Genomic DNA, 14,858 nt, shown 5'->3' on the forward strand with positions numbered 1-14,858 from the left:
GCTTATGACAAACCAGAGCAGCGCACAGAAACGCCGTTTACCTTCCCGCCAGAGCGGCACCTATTTATCTACTTGCACTTTGACATGTTTTCGAACTGCTAGGTTGGCAGGAGCTGGGACTGAACAACAGGAGCTCACCCTGTCGCAGGGATTCGAACCACAGATCGGCAAGCCCAAGGCTCAGTGGTTTAGACCAAAGCGCCACGCGCGTCCCTATAAGCATGTCATAAGAGGCAATAAATATCACACGCTGGAGCGCTACCTATTTATCTACTTGCACTTGACGTGCTTTTGAACTGCTAGGGGGATTCGCCGACCTTCTGATCAGCAAGCCCTAGGCTCTATGGTTTAGACCACAGCGCCACTCGCGTCCCTTATGGCAAGCCTACCTAAACCCCTATTATAAAACATCTTTAGTACTGTATCATCTTTTGCCTCTAGGTGGCAATGCAGTGCTCATAAGACAGCTTCCCATACATTTGTGCTATCAGCTGTGTCTTTGAAATGCTCAAGCGAAATGCAGAGCTGGCCCATCCATAAGGCAGGGTTAAGCAGCTGCCTCAGGTGGCGGAAGTTCAAGAGGCAGCACCTTGTCCCACGCACCCCTGTCACTGTTTCTGCTGCCGCTGGAATATGGTGGTACCTCGGGTTAAGAACTTAATTCGTTCCAGAGGTCCGTTCTTAACCTGAAACTGCTCTTAACCTGAAGCACCACTTTAGCTAATGGGGCCTCCTGCTGCCACCGCACAATTTCTGTTCTCATCCTGAAGCAAAGTTCTTAACCCGAGGTACTATTTCTGGGTTAGTGGAGTCTGGAACCTGAAGCGTCTGTAACCTGAAGCACCTGTAACCTGAGGTACCACTGTACCTCTCTCTGTCTGAGTTTCAGAGAGAGGGAGGTGTTCCAGGGTGGGGTGGGGTGGCTGCAGCAGGAAGCGGCACAATTCCATTTCTCCTCCGGTGGTGAAATGGGACAGGCTATCCCTGGTTGGATGCATTGAATCTGGGAGCCTCCACCTCCCCAAACTCCTGCTACGTCCTGTGATTTGTGGCAGCATCAGATTTTCAGCCAGGGTTGGCACAACCAGTGCCGGATTTACATATAAGCTAAACAAGCTATAGCTTAGGGCCCCAGTCTTTTGGGGGCCCCCAAAAAAGTTAAAAGGGGGAAAACTGGATGTACATTTCCAAAATATAAGATAAGAAACAAATAAAATAAAACCTACATACAGCAACAGTGTATTGTGCTGTGTAGGCTCCTATGATGTAAGTAATGGGCCCCGCCTACTAGCCTGCTCCTTAAAATATCACTGGTTTGCTCATTTCTATATACAGTGGTACCTCGGGTTACATACACTTCAGGTTACATACGCTTCAGGTTACAGACTCCGCTAACCCAGAAATAGTACCTCGGGTTAAGAACTTTGCTTCAGGATGAGAACAGAAATTGTGCTCTGGCAGCGCGGCGGCAGCAGGAGGCCCCATTAGCTAAAGTGGTGCTTCAGGTTAAGAAGAGTTTCAGGTTAAGAACTGGTCTCTGGAACGAATTAAGTACTTAACCCAAGGTACACTGTATAGGGTGCCTACATTCTGCATGGATTGGTTGTGTGGCAACATGTGCAAATGGCTTTAGATAATTTATGGCTTTAGGTCCATAAATTACCATATAGCATATATTAAACACAAAAAACAGCAACAATTTGTTGTTGACAAGGGACAGCTGGACATATAAAGGGCTCCATTGTCTTCAGTAGCTTAGGGCCTCATCAAACCGAAATCCGGCCCTGGGCACGACTACACTAATGGTCCTTTGGGACATCCTTGCAGTCCATTTCTCTTCTGTTGGGAAGAATTCCCTACTGAATAAATCAGCAGGAAGTCCTGGAGTCACATACCTGCAGCCCGATGATGTTCCGTCCTTCCTTCAGCTTTTCAGGCAGGAATTTGCGCTGATGTTTCTCAGCATATTTCACGCCCATGTTCACCTTGATGCCTTTCGTCTTGGCCTGTAGGAAAGCGAGAGGCAGAAATCCCTTCAAGTTTTGCCCTTGCCCTGTGCTAATGCCTAAAGGGTAATGTTAAGTTGTGGGTGAACATATCAGACGACACAGCGTTTCTTCAAACAGCTCTTGTTTATTCACAGGCCAGGACAGAACTGAACTGAAGGGTTCAGTCAGCCTGCTTATATAGAGCTCCAGTACAACGTAACTGTAACAATTTTCTAAAACTATCCAATCACTGAACGTCACTTTCGATCCCTTATTTGCATAACTATCTACAGTATCCCCCTGCTGGCCCAGGGTGAGAACTTCAGTACATAACAGGTAAGATGCAAGTTTGTCCTCTCAGGTATATAGCATATGCTTCTGCTTTTCCAAGAGTGAGGAGGGCTCTGCTTTGAATTCTTGCTGAGACCAGCAGGTGGCATTCCTTGCTCAGACCTGCTGGGCTTATTGTAGCTTGGATCAGATGGGCCAGGCCTCAGCACTTAAGGGGCTTTTCTTAAAATGAGAGGTGATCACCTGTCCTAGAATCTCTGTGCCTTAAATTCCAAGAGAGTGGGAATAGGTTGTGGGAGGAAAAGCTCACTTTATATTCCAGGGCTTAGGATCTTAGATTGCAGACACATTCTGGGGCTGAGCCTTGCTGACAAAGCATGTCGTATTTTTCCATGTATGAGACAAAGTTTTTTGACTCAGAAATCATGTCAAAAAACTGGGGTCGTCCTTTACATGGATAGTGGCGGGGGGGGGGAGCTGCATGCTGGTTGACGGGTGCACAATCCCCCCCATGCCGCTGCGGGAGGTGCATGCTTTAGGGAGTGTTTCCCACAGCGCCGTGGAGGGGAAGCTGTGCACTGCCAGCCAACTGGCTCTAGGGAGCTTCCCGCCCGCAGTGGCGTGGGGGGAGCGGCTGCCCACTTTGCCAACCCCCAAAAACGGCCCTGCTAAGGTGATGGCGTTCGTGCACAACTTTGGGCCATCTCCCCTCATATTCTTAAATTTAATCCCCCAAAATAGGGGGTGTCTTATACATAAAGGTAAAGGTACATAAAGGTAAAGGGACCCTGACCATTAGGTCCAGTCATGACCAACTCTGGGGTTGCGGCGCTCATCTCGCTTTATTGGCCGAGGGAGCCGGCATACAGCTTCCGGGTCATGTAGCCAGCATGACCAAGCCGCTTGTGGCGAACCAGAGCAGCGCATGGAAATGCTGTTTACCTTCCCGCTGGAGCGGTACCTATTTATCTACTTGCACTTTGACGTGCTTTCGAACTCCTAGGTTGGCAGGAGCAGGGACCGAGCAACAGGAGCTTGCCCCGTTGCGGGGATTCGAACCACCGACCTTCTGATCGGCAAGTCCTAGGCTCTGTGGTTTAACCCACAGCGCCACCCGCGTCCCGTCTTATACATGGGGACGTCTTATACACGGGAAGTATGGTAAGCTCTAGATATTGAGATGAGAGTTCCCATTGCCCACCAGCGTGAGAGAGGAAAATAAGCATTGCCCTTTAGGGGAAAGGAACAAAGGCTGAGCAAACGTAAGAAGTGCAGACTGGTGCACAGTACACACGTGACGTTGCTCATGCATGTTGCTGCCATCTAGAGCTGGGCGATATATTGATATATTTTCCAAAAGTCCATACCATGATATTCATTTCATGGTTTTTGACGTGGCAATATATTACGAATCCTGGGGAGCGGATGTGTGCAAAAATCACAATGTGGGGGAAACCGTGAAGCCAGCCAATGCCTCTACCTAGTCCATCCTCATTTCAGACATTGTGATATATCAGTATAGCCATACCTTGGATCCCGAATGCCCTGGAACTCGGACGTTTTGGCTCCCAAGCGCTGCAAACCCGGAAATGATTGTTCCGGTTTGCAAACGTTCTTTTGGAACCTGAACGTCTGATGGGGCTTCCGTGGCTTCTGATTGGCTGTAGGAACCGCAATTTGGTTTCTGAACATTTTGGAAGTCAAACGAACTTCCAGAACGGATTCCGTTCGACTTCCAAGGTACAACTATATATTGCAATGCTTAGCTGGTGATATATCATGAAGTTGAAAACCAGCTTTATCCTTATTTCAGACATTGTGATATATCAGTACATCGTGATGCTTAGCTTGTGATATATCATGATGCTGAAAACCAGATATCGCCCGTCTCTGCTGCCATCCCATATTGAATCAGAGCCAGTGGCAGTGAGAGCTACAAACTAAGGGTTTCCTATTTGAACCTTATGTTAAGCCATGAACTCTCCAGGTGGCCTCAGTCAAGCGACTGTTCTCTCGACTCCATATGCAATATGGGGATGATGTTGGCTGAAAAAAATTACTGAGGACGTGTTTGTGAAACACTTTTATCACTCTTATTAATTGCTGTTCCATCACTGCTACTTGCATTTTTATCAGGGAAAATGGGCAGCTGGGGTCCCAGGCCACTTACCATGCTAGCCAGAGCAATCAGAGTAGACTGGACTTGGGTGTGGTTTGTGTTCTCAAAGAGGTCGTTGGCTTCAAAGATGTCGTGGGGCCTCACTCCATATTTTGTGATTGCCTTAATGAAGTTGCCAATGTTCTCCAGCTGCAAAAGAAGAGAGGCCAATGAATGAGGAATGGCTAAGGGAGCTGGGCATGTTTAGCCTGGAGAAGAGGAGGTTAAGGGGTGATATGATAGCCATGTTCAAATATATAAAAGGATGTCACATAGAGGAGGGAGAAAGGTTGTTTTCTGCTGCTCCAGAGAAGCGGACACAGAGCAATGGATCCAAACTACAAGAAAGAAGATTCCACCTAAACATTAGGAAGAACTTCCTGACAGTAAGAGCTGTTCGACAGTGGAATTTGCTGCCAAGGAGTGTGGTGGAGTCTCCTTCTTTGGAGGTCTTTAAGCAGAGGCTTGACAACCATATGTCAGGAGTGCTCTGATGGTGTTTCCTGCTTGGCAGGGGGTTGGACTCGATGGCCCTTGTGGTCTCTTCCAACTCTATGATTCTATGATTCTAATAATCTGCCGGGTCTTTTCTTACCCTAGTGTGCTTCTCCAGGCGATGACTGCCTCCCACAAATACCCCATTGGCCATGGACAGTGGCATTTGAGCAGATAGATCTGTGGCCATGCAGATATTGCCGGATTCTCACATATTCCCCTTCTCTGGGGAGAGCACCCTCTTTTTAGCTCAAGCCCTCTCTTTCCCCCCCACATGCACATATGTTGCTAAATCAAGGCTCACAGGAATAATGGACAAAAGTCAAAGAGCAAAATGCGATTGGGGCACATTATTTTGTGTGATCGTGCAGAAGCCTTTTGTGGGAGATAAAGCTGATGACCATAAAGAAAAAGCTTGGCCAAGGAACTCTTAATGCAGAATTTGATGCCCGGTGCATCATTAAAGTTTTTTTAATCAGTTCATCCTTTTCCACTCCACTTTCCAAAGCAGGATTTGGAGAGGCAAACTTAATGAGGGATACATGGACTAGCAATGAATTAGAGGGAACGTTTACCTGGTGCCAGTTCTGTGTGGACTCGTTCACCTTCCTCACAGATCCAGGTTGGAGTTTGTTAATGAGGCTGAAAGACAGAAATGGGAAAACTAAGTTTATTTCTTAAGTGTCGTGTGTGCTGCTCACTGTAAGGACTACTTCATGTGCTGTGTGTTTCTCCTTCAAGGCTTCCCAATCTGCAACTCTTTTGATGCAAGAGCACAACATACTGAAGAATTGTGCATGCACACGAAAGCTTATACCCAGAACAAAGTTAGTTGGTCTCTAAGGTGCTACTGGACAATGTTTATTTTTTAAAAATTTATTTTGACACCATACTTTGGAAGAAGAAGAAGAAGAAGAAGAAGAAGAAGAAGAAGAAGAAGAAGAAGAAGAAGAAGAAGAAGAATAGTAGTAGTAGTAGTAGTAGTTTGGATTTGACATCCCGCTTTATCACTGCCCTAAGGAGTCTCAAAGCGGCTAACAATCTCCTTTCCCTTCCTCCACCACAACAAACACTCTGTGAGGTGAGACTGAGAGACTTCAGAGAAGTGTGACCAGCCCAAGGTCACCCAGCAGCTGCCTGTGGAGGAGCGGGGAATCGAACCTGGTTCACCAGATTATGAGTCCACTGCTCTTAACCACTACACCACACTTTTTCTATACACAAGGAACCTCCTTATAGAAAACAGCTTGTATATGCAGCAGCCCTAAAATGTACTTATAATCATAGCTGTCAACTTTCCCCTTTTCTTGCGAGGAATCCTATTCGGAATCAGGGAATTTCCCTTAAAAAAGGAGAAACGTTGACAGCTATGCTTATAATACAATCAGCAGAAAGAATGCTCCTTCTTATATAGGAACACTGGGATCATTCCTTATTGTAGAATTGGGTAATGAATACTGCTGCTTTTCAGTTCACAACTAGATCCTCTGGATCAGATAAAGGTCTGCATGATCCATTGCTCAAGCTGCGAGATGATGGTTACAAAAAAACAAACATAGAAAATATAATAAAACATAATAAAAAGATGAACAGCAATCCTATCCAATTGCTATATTATCTTCTGATATGTTCTTGTTTAAAACAAGGCAATTAAAATCTCTTACTACTCCCAACAAAAACCAGTTGATGATTATTGCTGAATTTTCCCATTTTTAAGTTGTTGTTTTTTCTTTCCAACTATCAAACTATCTTTAGGAGGAAGACAAGTTTTTAAAAATCTAGCTTGATGCTAGAGGGAAATAAGAGAATGGCAGGTGTTGCTTTCTAAGTTTGAGTGGTGTTGAGCTCATTTGTCAGAGGGAATTTTTATTATTATTCAAAATGATAAATAGGTAAAGCAGTCTCAAGGAAGGCAGGAACGAGTCCACCACTCTGCCAATTGGCTGGGGTGGTGAGTAGGATTGCCAAATGACCAGGGAAAAACACCAACCATCAGCTAGGTTGTTTGACCTCTGGGCTGGTTGCCAGAACATTTTATGTAAAACCTAGCATTGCGGCTGGCCTGAAAGTTCTTATGACAGCTGGACTTTTTCTGTAAAATCCATCAACGTAATTTCTGTTAGTTAGGGTTGCCACACATCCAGTTTTCCCCGAGATTCCAATAGTGAAATTTGCATCGGGGGGGGGGGGGGTTTGAAAAATCGACAAAATCTTTGGGTTTTTGCCAGCAGAACTAGGAAGTGTGTGGTGTTTGTGTATCACTCTTTGTCTTTTTCGGTTGATTTCCCATAAAAGGCTCAACTTCCTTTTAAAATGTGGCTCTTTATGGGGGGGATGTTCTTGGGTTATTGTTCTTAATTTGATATATGATTTTATATATTGTGATCTTTTCTGCGAAATGCCCTGAGACCTCCGAGTATAGGGCAGTATATAAGTTAAACAAACAAACAAACAAACTTTTGTGTCTGGATTTTTACTTCTTGAAACATGGCAACCCTGCATTAATGTTCATGCTTCAGCTGTGTAGCTTATTTGCAGAGTCAGGCCGATGACCTCAGAGCAGCGTATCATCTCATGTGCTGCAAGGTTTGTGTGTCTTTTGTCCTTAGGTAAAAGTAAAGGGACCCCTGACCATTAGGTCCAGTAGCGGACGACTCTGGGGTTGCGGTGCTCATCTAGCTTTATTGGCTGAGGGAGCCGGCGTACAGCTTCCGGGTCATGCGGCCAGCAAGACTAAGCCGCTTCTGGCAAACCAGAGCAGCGCATGTAAACGCCATTTACCTTCCCGCCGGAGTGGTACCTATTTATCTACTTGCACTGGTGTTCTTTTGAACTGCTAGGTTGGCAGGAGCTGAGACAGAGCAATGGGAGCTCACCCCGTGGCGGGTATTTGAACTACCAACCTTCCGGCAAGCCCAAGAGGCTCAGTGGTTTAGACCACAGTGCCACCCGCGTCCCAAGAAGCTGTCCCTTCCAGTTACCTGAAGTGTGATGTCCTGAGGCAACTGCCCCACCTTGCCTCATGGGTCTGCATTATTCAAACCCACTATGAACTCTCTTACACTGTTGTCTTTTGCCAGCGTTGGGCACCATTTTCCTGTAGGTTATGTACTGCTTGGTCCTGTCATACAACTTGTCTTATCATAACAGCTGCAGGTTCTGGGTGCCAGGGTGTGGGTGGTGATATTCTTTGGTGTCCACCCTTCACAAAAGCACCCGAGACTCTTGGAGGTTACCAAACATGTCCCCCACCCCTACTTCCTTACTCGCAAAGGATGACTCCATCTTTCAGACTTTCCATAAAGTTTTCTCCGATGCGCTTCCCGGTCACCTCCTCAATCCATTGTCGCAGTTCATGCTCCTTCTGGGGATCGTATTTTTGTGCTAGCTGTAGAGGAACAGAGTATTTTGGAATTAGGTCCAATATCTGGCGAAGCTCCGGCCACTAAAGTGATGCTAATGTCCAGCGTTTTGGTCACATCTGCAAATGACAGCAGACCTGGAAAGCCCTTTTTAGCAGAAGGCTGCAATCTCCTTTTCAGGGAAGGGCCTGTTAAGGCTTGCAAGGGATTAGGAGAATTAATTGAGGATAAGACAGTCGATGGCTACTAGTGATGATAGCCACATATTCCGTTCAGTATCGAAAGCAGCATAGCGCTGAATGCAATAGGGAGTAAACAGCAGCAAGAGAGGACTATCGCCCTCACGATTCCTTCTTGTGGGGCTTCTCACAGCCAATCTCGCAGGTGGTCACTGTGGGAAGGAGCAGGGGAGGACCTTGGTAATATGGCACCCAGCATGAGGCCAAAATTTGACACACAAACACTCAACCCTTATGCTGCCTTCCCGAAGCTGGCTAAGCAAGGTGCTGGGCTTTGGAAAGGAGATGCAAGGCTCTGGTAAGTCCTAGAACCCTCTCAGCTCCTTCCCAAAGCTGGACATGGGCTAACTAGGCTTTGGGAGGGAGATGGGAAGGTGTCTTCTTGGCTCAGCACCCTGTGCACCGTCCTAAATCCACCTCTGGCAACAGAATGTTAGACTAGATTGCACCCCTTTGCTCTGATCCAGCAGGGCCTTTTATGTTCTTTACTGGCCAGAGGTGGCCTCATTGTTTACTCTGAAAATTAAGGTTCATTTACAGCTAAGGAGTACAGCAATTTGGATCACGATGAAGCATTATGGTCAAGATCTGCTCATTTTCATCACCAAGGAAAGGCAAAATATTTGCACAACATTAACAACTCAATATTGCATGCAATATTGTATCCAAATGCACTCACTGTGCTATCTGCACACTTTAATTCTGAAATTCTTAAGTATGTTCAAGCTAGTTTCTATGTGGCAACAAGGAGTTGTGAAACTGAAGCTGGTTTTCATTTCTTTGTTAATTTTCTACATACAGGGGAATTCCTGCTAATGGGGGTTCCATTCATGACCACTGCGCGTCAGTCCATTCCGACCCGGTTCACCCATTCTGCCCCTGCCACACACCCCTTTCAGTGCCCAAAACAGTGTGCACATCAGCGGTCATGTGCTTGTGATCATGCACAAGATGCGGCACTGCGAGTTGCGAACATACCTCCCGCACGGATCACGTTCGCAACCCAAGGTTCCACTGTAATTTTCGGGGGTTTTAATGGTGACATATGTGGAACCAGGACAAGGCCAATGGCGGAAGTCCAAAAACGTGGTACCCTTACAGGCCCACACCACGAACAGAGAAGTGGCACTGGCAAGATGTCACGAGATCTTGCTCAAATCTCGTGATATCTCGAGAGGGCTCCACAAGTTCTCACTGGAACCTGCCACTGCTGCTTCACAGGTGCTAGCATGCAACTCAGGTATGGCAGGCTTCAGCAGGGGGTAGCACGGCAGCACCTTTTAATTTCACTGCAGGTGGTGAAATAGGGCAACCCCCCACCCCCCAGACCAAGATGTGGAACTGGAATTAAGAAAGGGCTCTTCTAATTTTCTTATTAGCTTTGATTGCAAGCTGTCAAAGACCAGATCTGGACATAACAAGTCAGAATTTGTCTTAAACCATGGATTTGCTCCTCTCTGCTGCCCTCCTACCACATAGGTCTCTATTCTGCCCCTTGTGAGCTTAGTTCTCTCCAGTCGGAGTGTTTGTTTCAAAGAAAACCAAGGTTTAATTCTGACTTGCTGGTCATAGTGGGTTGAAACAAGGCAAGGCATAATATCGCTTCTTTGAGATGTGCCAGGATGGGAGACGGGGAGCATGTTCATGAGCAAACCACATTTTAAGACAAACCTGACTTGTGATGTACAAACGTGGCCAATATACTTATTTTCTGCTACCCGCCCCTGGTAAAATATTGTCCCAACGATGTCTGCGTAAGGTTGCAACCATGGTTATCTTATCATGGAATGCGAGGAGAGTGACAATGCCTATTTCACCAAAGGCTTTGGTTCTGTGCACACCTCAAAGCAAGCATGTACAGATAAGGCTGCAAATTCCATCAAACTTTTTTTTTAAATGGTAAGTTTGTCAACAACACACTTTGTTTCTGAAGGCAACATAGAACAAACTGTTGCAGACCTAATGAATATAGTGTTCCGCAAGCTGAGCAGAGCTTGCAGCAACGTGTAGTGGTGTCCGACAGGGGGATCCTCTGAGAGTGATCATTGGTCGCGGATATTACCTGATCTGAATATCTCTATTTTCATCTCTGTTGGACTGTATGTTAATGCTGTGGAAACTTATACCGACTATAGAGAGCAACGAGTCACCAGTATTTGGGTTTTTATGTACCTCTGGGAAAAGCAACCTTGGCGCCAGCTTGCCTCTTTATTTGGAAATGTGCTTGCAAACCAGGTCCTGGCATTCCTTCTAAGGGCTTTTTCAGCCCCCCAAGCAACTAGGGTCTTGGATTCTACTGGCCCCATGGGAGTGTGCTGCCTGAGTGACAGGAGAAAGCTTCGAGGAGTTTATGATCTGCTGGTTTGTGAAGAAAATCCATGACGATATTTCAGCCACTCTCTGCCAGCCCAAGAAGCCAGATGATTAAGCCATTAAAACCAAAACCGCTGCAGCGACCGTCATCTGTGCTGCCCTTGTAGGCTTTTTATTTAAAAAACAAATCTCCCAGAGCAGGCAGGATCACAGGTCTCATCCCTGCTTCAGTCTGGAAACCAGCACATGGAGAAATCTCATGCACTTTCTCTAAGGTAAAGGTAAAGAGACTCCTGACCATTAGGTCCAGTCGTGACCGACTCTGGGGTTGCGGCGCTCATCTCACTTTACTGGCTGAGGGAGCCGGCGTACAGATTCCGGGTCATGTGGCCAGCATGACTAAGCCGCTTCTGCCGAACCAGAGCAGCGCACGGAAACGCTGTTTACCTTCCCGCCAGAGCGGTACCTATTTATCTACTTGCACTTTGACATGCTTTCGAACTGCTAGGTTGGCAGGAGCAGGGACTGAGCAACAGGAGCTCACCCTGTTGCGGGGATTCGAACCGCCAACCTTCTGATCGGCAAGTCCTAGGCTCTGTGGTTTAACCCACAGCGCCACCCGCGTCCCACACAGTTTCTCCACCTGGCCCCAAAAGAGATTCCAAAGGATGGTTTAGGGAAGAGAATCCTCCCTCTGCGAAAAAACACGAAATCAGGAATTTGTGGAAGCTAATATACCAAATAAGGGATGCGGGTGGCGCTGTGGTCTAAACCACTGAGCCTAGGGCTTGCCGATCAGGAGGTTGGCGGTTCAAATCCCTGTGATGGGTGAGCTCCCGTTGCTCGGTCCCAGCTCCTGTCAACCAAGCAGTTCAAAAGCACACCAGTGCAAGTAGATAAATAGGTACCGCTCCAGCAGGAAAGTAAACGGCATTTCCGTGCGCTGCTCTGGTTCACCAGAAGCGACTTAGTCATGCTGGCCACATGACCTGGAAGCTGTACCTCAGCCAGTAAAGCGAGATGAGCGTCGCAACCCCAGAGTTGTCCGCAACTGGACCTAACGGTCAGGGGTCCCTTTACCTTTACCTAATGTAGCAGATGTGCACGCAGAAAAATAAGGTCTTCATGACCTATTTGTGATATAAGGCCCCCATTAGGAAGCCCCCTCAATCTATTGTGCTGACTCTACATCCTTCTTTTAGTTACGCTAGATAGGGCGCTTCTGGCCCTCAGCTCCTCTTGTCTTTTGGGGTCTCTTCCCACGCAGTTTTCAAGTCCTCCACCAAACCCACACAGTTCCTTCTTTGGAGGCTGGGTGAGCTTTAAGTCCCTTCCCCTTAGAATATGAACCCAATTTCATGGTTATCATGGAATCATCTTTCAATCATCACACCAAAGGCTCATCACTTGTACTGTGCCTAGAAAACATGGTTCTGAGCAGTTTTGCGCTTGACGCAAGCTTTATCGGCAGGGTTAGTCTGGGGGAAACCAAATTGTTGTTTGTTCCGATTGAGTGATAAAGAGTGATTTTCCCCTGGGGTGGGTGGGCGAGGGAGGGAGGGAGAGAGAGAGGGAGGGAGAGAGAGAGAGAGAGAGCAGCGAGAATAGAGCTAAGTGTGGATAAGCCCCAACTTGTCCAAACAGTGGCAGAGGCTTCACCTGTCACAATATAGATTGTATTGGTTTGGTTTGGTGTGTCTTAAACCCCAAGAAACTGAGGAAGAGCAACCTGGGTTATATATCCAGATGTAACAAACGAGAGCTTCTCTCTTTCACGCCAGGCTTTCCCATTGCTCAAAATCTTCTGTGAGCTTCTTTTTGGCACATAGTGGGGTGACGTTTCAAATGCCTGTATTTTCCTTCCCACTAGGTTTAATTCAGTGGGGAGAAAGGGGCAGGATTTGTATTAGAAAAGTCTTCTCGTTCCCTTTGTGAATTTTTGATCCAGATTGCAGCTTCCTGCAGCTGCTGTAGGTTACTTTAAAACAACAACAAAACCCACAATGACTTCAGGGTAAGCATTCCTATGACGTAATCTGATCGAAGCCAGCCAACGCAGCAGCGATCCACAACGCGTTCCACTAAGATTTTGATTTGGGGAACAGCTCATTCTAATACAGCAATCCAATAAGGAAAATCTAATACAGTATTTCCTAAGCTCTTCTAAAGCTGGCAGGACTCTGAGCCTCTGACAACATTCTGTTCTGATGGCTCTCATCCCATGCTCCTGGCCGGTTGTTGCAAAGGCTGGAGAGATTTGCTTTGAATTTTGTGGGGATTTCTGCACAAAATTTCTCCCAACCTGCTGCTGTTTCACTGCCTCTAGATTTTCCCTCATAAGCTGGCTGTATGGTTGAGCGCAGGATGCAATGCTTGACCGAAATAGGAACAATGGTTGGTGCTGACCTTTAAAGCCCTAAACAGCCTCAGCCCAGTATACCCGAAGGAGCGTCTCCACCCCTATCGTTCTGCCCGGACACTGAAGTCCAGTGCCGAGGGCCTTCTGGCAGTTCCCTCACTGTGAGAAGCCAAGTTACAGGGAACCAGGCAGAGGGCCTTCTCGGTGGTGGCACCTGCCCTGCGGAACGCCCTCCCACCAGATGTCAAAGAGAAGAACAACAACTACCAGCCTTTTAGAAGACATCTGAAGGCAGCCCTCTTTAGGGAAGCTTTTAATGTTTAACAGACCACGGTATTTTAATACTTTGTTGGAAGCCACCAAGGGTGGCTGGGGTATAAATAAATGATGATGATGATGATGATGATGATGTGGGATTTTGTGTAAGAATCCTGTGGCAATGCAGGAATCTCAACAAAAGCATCCATGGCAGATGGTCATCTAGCCATTAAATATATAATATATGTAGTATAGCTGTTAAAAGATACGTGAAAATGCAGCCTGAGAATCTGTTTTTTTAAAAAAATTAATAATTTCAATTTCGCATTTTACAATTGAATCACAAATCTAAATTTGCACATCCAATTTAAAACATCCAATCCTTATATTTGACTTTCGTTGTTGTAGAAATACTGATGGAAAACATAGGCCTCCTGCATCTTTAGCAGCCTCAACTGCCTGTCACTGGTTGACTCTCCCCCTCCCATGTGTTCTTCCTCGGGTTTTGTTAATTTGTATGTTTTGTTGTAAAATGGAAAATGATAAATAAAATTATATTTTAAAAAAGAGAAGAGTGGATGAAGGAAGGAACCAGTTAAAGCAAGGCTGATCTTCCTTTCCTGTTTCAACAGGACACCCTCCGCCCCCCACTTACAAGATGAGGAGGACCCACAACAAAAGCGTGTAGCCGTTTTTAAAGACTTTAGAAATTGCCTGACCTCTTAGCCAAAGCCCAAAGGCCACCAAAAAGCATCACAGAAAGAGACTGTCTACACAGGGATCAGCAACCTTTTCCAGCCGTGGGCCAGTCCACCGTCCCTCAGACCATGTGGAGGGGGGGCAGACTGTATTTTGGGGGAAAAACCCTGAGTGAATTCCTATGGCCCACAAATAACCCAGAGATGCATTTTCAATAAAAGCACACATTCTACTCATGTAAAAACACCAGGCAGGCCCCACAAATAACCCAGAGATGCGTTTTAAATAAAAGGACACATTCTACTCATGTAAAAACATGCTGATTCCTGGACCGTGCGCAGGCCAGATTGAGAAGGCAATTGGGCCAGGTCCAGCCCCTGGGCCTTAGGTTGCCTACCCCGGTCTACAACAGAAATTTGAGAGTGTGGATAATAATGTGTGCTGATTGCCTTGTTCTGGCCTGTCTGGGCCATTTTTTTGAAATGGCAAATAATGTAATTCCTGAAACCATTGTCCCAGACATCCATACACAAAATACACTCTTTTGACTGGATTTGAAGGACTTTTAATTGAAAAGAACTATTGGAAAGGGTTTGTCCAAGATACACCCTTCAACTGCAGAGACAATATTTGGGATGATTTAAGAGAGTGGTTTCGGGATTGCTCTCTTGTACTGTTTGAGACATGTGGTTTATG

At 46.4% G+C, this 14,858-nt stretch overlaps 1 protein-coding gene across 1 annotated transcript in view; it reads right to left on the reverse strand.

Moving 5' to 3' along the window:
* CNN1 (calponin 1) overlaps positions 1–14,858 on the reverse strand; it is a 39,752-nt gene that overhangs the window by 11,615 nt on the left and 13,279 nt on the right. Inside the window, exons 2-5 of the mRNA XM_081894728.1 lie at positions 8,199–8,320; positions 5,508–5,574; positions 4,450–4,587; positions 1,896–2,006 (exon numbers count right to left, since the gene is read on the reverse strand). Coding sequence (XP_081750854.1) covers positions 1,896–2,006; positions 4,450–4,587; positions 5,508–5,574; positions 8,199–8,320 — 438 coding nt within the window. The remainder of the gene's footprint in view (positions 1–1,895; positions 2,007–4,449; positions 4,588–5,507; positions 5,575–8,198; positions 8,321–14,858) is intronic.

This window comes from Podarcis melisellensis (genome assembly GCF_964234715.1).
Source record: "Podarcis melisellensis genome assembly, chromosome: 17".
In the NCBI taxonomy this organism is placed as follows: Eukaryota; Metazoa; Chordata; class Lepidosauria; order Squamata; family Lacertidae; genus Podarcis; species Podarcis melisellensis.